The sequence below is a fragment of the Alosa pseudoharengus genome, unplaced genomic scaffold, assembly GCF_046254945.1.
Source record: "Alosa pseudoharengus isolate Yale_2024_CS ecotype anadromous, Long Island Sound unplaced genomic scaffold, YU_APseudo_1.1 YU_APseudo_1.1_scf_3, whole genome shotgun sequence".
Classification (NCBI taxonomy): domain Eukaryota; kingdom Metazoa; phylum Chordata; class Actinopteri; order Clupeiformes; family Clupeidae; genus Alosa; species Alosa pseudoharengus.
Window position 1 is genome coordinate 10,001,485 of NW_027468718.1, and position 6,160 is coordinate 10,007,644.

Below are 6,160 nucleotides of genomic sequence, written 5' to 3' on the forward strand. Positions count from 1 at the left end.
TTTTAGATATTCTGTTTGTCCATTTGAAATATAAGGATAAAACAGATATTTTCATGGCTACAATGAGAAATAATGCACTTATCATTGTCACATACAAATATCTTAGCAAACAGCAAAAATGGATTCAGCAGAAAAAATACCCCTAGAATAGTCTGTTTGCCAACTTTTATATTTGCATAAGATATTGACCAGGCATCATGTCAGGCCTGGATACGGCATTCCAGAATATTACGGCATTCCAGAATATATTTTTCCCGGAGCCTTGGACTACAGGACTATTGCATGTGATGCAAAATGTTGTGGCCGGACCCAGGGAGACGACACGATGTAGACTGATTTTTTTTTTGTCTCAGTGAAATTACTATTTTGTGTTTCGACTTGATGTGTGTAAATAAACACCAATACTTGATGTTTGGATCCCTGTATGTTTACAGAACTATGACAAAAGTATGACCTCAATCTGACATAGCCTACCTTGTGCAAAGAGAAAGCAAAAGCCAGATGTGGTTTTATTTATACCATCAATGTGTAGTTGACACATTGTGTGCTTATCAATGTGATGGCTTGTGTTAACTGTTTGATACGAAAATACCATTTTTACGAAGGTGTGAAGAATAATCCCTGGACAAATGTAACTGTACCATCTACTCCAGTAGCAGTCTATCCTCTCCTCATTCCTAACATTGCTTATGTGTGTTTGGTTATGTGGAAACAGCAGGCTACTCACTGTACTGAACAATCTCCTGCATCTTCTCCCAGACTCTGAACTTCAGGTTGCCCAGGTGCTTTGCCACATTGATCAGAGCTCCTGAAACCCTCTCTGGATCCTGCAGTGTGCACTGGGCTCTGGAATAACATTCAGGAGTCAGTGCTGCTGTGGGTTTGGGTTCAGAACCACAGAGAAGAGAGAGACAGGAGGCAGATCACTCACCTTTCCACTGTGCTCTTGTAGCTCTGGGAAATAAGAATAGAAAGAAAATGTCAGCCATTATTGTTATAATTAGGTATTTTGGAAACTGTACAATCCTGCCCCCCCTCCTCCACGTGAAGCTTAAGGTTTTCATTTTTGATTATAAAGTAACAAGTAAAGTGATTATTAAACAGATGATTTTATCCAAAGTGCACACAGACTTGGAAATTAACCAGGGAGGATTGTCTATAATGCTACCAATCCACCAATACACCCATACGTTTATAAAATATGTATCCTCACCCTAACTAATCATTAGTGCATGTGTATGTAACAACTGTTAAATAATGGAAATAGTACTTCATCAACAGAATATTATTGCATAATTTTAAGTATTAACAATTCCTAAACATATTTTAGATGTAGGCTTATTTACTATGAACAAACCAGCGCGGCTCGGACATGCTGACAGGGAAATGTGTTACTGTTATGCTTACCTTCATGCAGTGCATTATGGGAGAAATGTACGGCTAAGATACTGGGTAAGCTCCCTAATGTTATGCGTTAATCACCGGTGAGTGACTTGTTATGTATGTGTGTAAACTAGCCGGCTGTTGTGTTGTCGAGATAAAAGGGTTTACAGTATGTTACGGGATGCCACCCAGGTTGTGTAGTATAGCCACTGGGTATAAGCTGACCCATTCCAAGTTGTGTGTTCTCTGTAAATGCTGGTAATAAACTGCCAAGAAAACCAAGTATTCTTTGCCTCGTCACATGTCTGTACAAAAACTGTATTTATGAGAATTAACATTGGTGCAATGCTTTACAAATGATGAACAAAGCATTTTGTAATAGTTTTCAATTGGTTTATAATGGGAAACTGATTCATTTTGATCTGATTCATTTATAAGTGGTTGTTTCATTATTTTATTAAGTATAAATCATGTACTTACAAACATAGTTTTTGGATAGGCTTATTTACTATGAATAAACCATTTATAACTGTGTGAACAAATGCTTTACTGATGACAAATTATGCATGAACAAGAAATTACTAATGATGAACAAAACATTAACTAATAAGTAACAAAGGCTTAATAATGATGAATTGTGTGTAGTTATTATAAAGTGTTAACACAATAGCAGTTATGTGATATATTTGTCAAACTAGCTTTCAGCTTAGATCTGTGCGCATTCTTGGTGTTGGGATGATGTTGGCCAATCGTGAAACGTGGAGATGCACAGACTGCCTATATTCAAGAATGATTACTTCCGCATTTATGAGCGATAGCGTAATCTAGGTACACTGCAGTCATTTTTACTGTCTAGCCTACAACATCAAATACATCGATTGTCATCAGATGTTGTATGGTATGCACGTCCATAGTGGTGTATTTGCACGCACAACACTGTTAAAGCGCCTGTGAGATCCAAAATGTTTGGAGAGGCGGAGTGCCCACTCCTACACGTGAGATAACTTAGTTTACAAGATAACTGATTGGTCAGTAGGCAGTAGTTTTACACGATTTGAGCTTTAACTTAGCACATAACCTGTTCCGACCAGGTTTGGTTGGCAGTATAAGACACCATGGTGATACAGCGATGCTAAAACAGAGCCACTTTTGTGTCACAGCATATATCCTGGCTTTGAGCGCAACATATCTTGCTAACCCACTAATCGGGCTTCGTAGTATACCCCACTGCAGAGGAGCAACTCGGTACAACCACGACCTTCTGACCTCTGATTGGTCAAGTTCCCTGACCATCACCACCCCATTGTTTTGTTGCTGACTAAACATTGGACAGCTGACAGGATACTGACTGCAAAGATATCCTCCTCCTCCTTCTCCTCAGATCAGACAGAGAAACTATATTCCCAAAACATTTGCTAACCTCTGCAAAAACTGAACAATCACTTCAAAACAGTTGTATCTGTGCTCAAAACAAACACTGTCTTTGTATCATCTCACAAAGCAGGAAATGAAACACTACTGAGCAGTCATTAGACACTGCATCAAAAAATGGAAAACACAGTGTTCAGGGCTCATATACTGTAGCTCCAGGAGACATTGCCGTTGTTTACAATACAGTGAATGCATTTTGCATCTATGAAACAAAACAAAACAAAGCAAAAATATTTCAGAATTCAGTGGACTGAAGATTTACTGTTAATCCAATAAACACGAAGTATTGAAAATGGGGTTTTGTCTTGACAGTTTTGAGAAAAGGGTGGAAGGTTTCCAAAAATGTGTTTTAGCAATTGTGGAAAAACTGTATAGTCTAAAGTCTACAATGTATTGTGAATGCCTTACTGATAGTTTCTGTCCATTGTTGATATGAACCTGCACTGTTCAGCAACCTGTTTACATTCTGAACTAGCTTATATTGGTTGTGTCACATCATTTGAAATGTGTGATCATTTTTGAGTAGGTGTGTTTAACATATGACATCTGTGCTCTATACTATTTCTGATTACCTTATACCAAATTTTCATTTCAAGAACTGTGTTCAGGCAGCTGAGAATTTGGCTCAGAAAATGGAGTTTAGTGTTTAAGCGATTGTGAAAAACTGTAATGACGTTCTGAAGTCATCAATGATCATGTGATCAGATCCATATTCATTCAGCCTTCTGCTGCTCCTCATCTTAGTGTTTCTCTCTCCAAAATAACACCAACTGATTCCACAACCCATGATGTGGTATGAATGTGAATGTCTGATGTTGAACTGTTGAGCTTCTGTGTTGGACAATGATGCTCCTGAAAGAAACTTCATATCTGACAGGCTGAATCTGATCTTTTCATCCATCACAATCATTCATAGGATAGGCCTATATTCATAAAATATTACAGCCAGAGTAATTTATCATTAAACCCAGATCTTACACACTTCATTATACAGACGGCGGATGGTTCCTACCTGCAGGAATGTGATGTCATCAGATCCCATCTTCTCCTCTATGGCTCTGATTGTGTCTGAAAGAGATGTGATCTCTCTGCTCATCTTCTCAATCTTCTCCTTCATCATCTGACTCTTCTGCTCCTCTTCCTCCCTCAGTGCAGCTATCCTGGCTGCCTCTTCATCTCGTAGAAACTGGTGAAGCTTCTCAAACTCCTCCTTGATCTGCCGCTCTGTGTGTTGAGCCTGAGTCTAAATAAACAAAAAATCTAAAATTATTGATCCAATCATCACTCTTGAAATGATTTGCTTTTACATGATGACATTAGAAATATAATTGCTTCATTAAATAATCCAGATCTCACCTTAATATGTGCTGCTGTTTGGTCACAGATGAGTTTAACTTCTTCAAAGGTCTCCAGTTTCTTCTGTAAGGGCTGCAGTTGAATCTTGAGCTCCTCCTGGAATGAATGAGCACAATGTTCAGTCTACACTGCAGTACACTTACAACACTGGCACTATGAAACCAAGTTGCTGCATGTGTAGTGAGTGTGTGAGGGAATATGTAGATATATATGTGCATAGATTCAGGACTGATATGGTGATGGCATGGGGGCAACACAACATGTAGAAAAGGTATATGGGTGTTGCACATTAAGGGATATTAGAGATGTTAAGATACAGTATATAAGGCACAATTAATGTGGGAAAATGTATATTTCAATGATTTAACCCTCCTGTTGTGTTCGTGGTCAAATGTGACCGATTTATAATTATTTTCTATCAAAAATATTGTTAACTTATTCTGACTACCTTGAGCCTCCTTGACTTTGTTAACACAGGGCATCTGAACACACACAACAGATTTTGATAATTTCTATAACAATTTGAGTGTTTTATTTAACTTTAGAACACCCATGTGTATTTCTGGTCAAAAATGACCGTCCATTAGAAATGAATGGGTGAGAAAATGGTCAGTGTATAAAATTGAGTCCAGGCACAAACTTATGATCAGATGGACTGTATGCGTCTGTACATTAAAACACACACACACACACACACCCCTCTTTGCTTCTATGCCAGCCCCCACTGGAACCTTTCCCCAATAGAATCTTCCCCTTTCTGACATGCATGAGCTCAGGTCAGTGAGGCCTGCTGGCCATAAATAGCAAATGGAAGAATATCCAATAGAACACAAGTTGATGCAAAGGTCTATCACAACATTAGATGATAATATGTGTGCTACTATGGATTTATAACAAGTTATAATGCAGTGGTCATTTTTGACCAGGAACACAAAACTAGTAAACATAAAACAAACACAACAGGAGGGATAAAGAAAATTGTGTAAAATTGTAGTGGCTAATTACACCACATCTCATAGTCTATAATACCTGCAAGGGACTTGCAAACAGTGGTGATATCAACTTGTACTTTCTGTTAGAGCAAGTTTAAGGAGAGTTTGCTGCTGTACACACAGAGTGGGAGTGAAGAAGAGAATCAGAGTATCTCAGCTCAGAGGTCTGGATGTTGCGCAGCACTCATCAGTTGTAACAGCAGGGTGTAGAGTGCCATCTACTGGTGCATTAAAGGCATTACAATACCTTCTGCCACGACTGTCTCACTTATGGGTGAACGGATCAAGATGTGTGTTTTTAGAGCCCACTACCAGTATTACCAGAGTAGATTCTTACCTTACGGTCCTGTGCTGCTTCATCTATGGGACTGAAGGTGTGATTCTTATGTTTCTTAGACGTCTGACACACCACACACACAGGCTGTTTATCCTCCAGACAGAAGATCTTCAGTTTCTCACTGTGCAGACTGCAGAGCACCTCAGACCCTGCTGAAGCTCTCTGACTTCCCTCCTGTAAGAAGGTCTCACACAGGTTCCTTAACGCCATGTTAGGGGGATAGAGCTCTTTTGAACACTTCCTCCTGCAGTAGGGACATTCTCTGGATCCTTTGCTCTCCCAGAACTGCTGCAGACAGGCTTTACAGATGCTGTGTGCACATGTTAAAATGACGGGATCCTTGTAGATGTCACAGCACACAGGACAGGTGAGATCCTCCTCCAGTTTAGAAGCCATTTTGTCTCTGCAGTAAAGTCTCCTGTTTGTTGTCCTCAGTCTGGTTCACCAGCTTCACTTTCACTTTCAGCAGTCAGAGCAGACGTGTCAATTCTAAACTCAAACCCGTCTGTTTTACACTTTAATCCAAAAGACTTTCAACCTCACCAGATTCAAAAAGTTTTCCTCAGTGGTTCAAATATTGTTGAAGAGGGTTCAAAGTTTCCTGTTCCCCGCATGAGTGTCTAGGACAGAGAATCAACCTGCCACACAACTTCACTTCCTG

General features: G+C 39.4%; 1 protein-coding gene across 3 annotated transcripts in view; it reads right to left on the bottom strand.

Moving 5' to 3' along the window:
* Positions 1 to 6,160, bottom strand: part of LOC143100167 (E3 ubiquitin-protein ligase TRIM35-like) — a 10,228-nt gene extending 4,068 nt beyond the window's left edge. The window contains exons 1-5 of one of the 3 annotated variants that reach the window (XM_076263135.1): positions 5,500 to 6,160; positions 4,171 to 4,242; positions 3,827 to 4,057; positions 932 to 954; positions 728 to 846 (exon numbers count right to left, since the gene is read on the bottom strand). In XM_076263135.1, the coding sequence (XP_076119250.1) occupies positions 728 to 846; positions 932 to 954; positions 3,827 to 4,057; positions 4,171 to 4,242; positions 5,500 to 5,895 (841 nt within the window). In that variant the 5' untranslated portion in view covers positions 5,896 to 6,160. Of the gene's footprint in view, positions 1 to 727; positions 847 to 931; positions 955 to 3,826; positions 4,058 to 4,170; positions 4,267 to 5,499 lie in introns of all 3 variants that reach the window. The other 2 variants (XM_076263134.1, XM_076263133.1) reach the window with 2 other exon arrangements.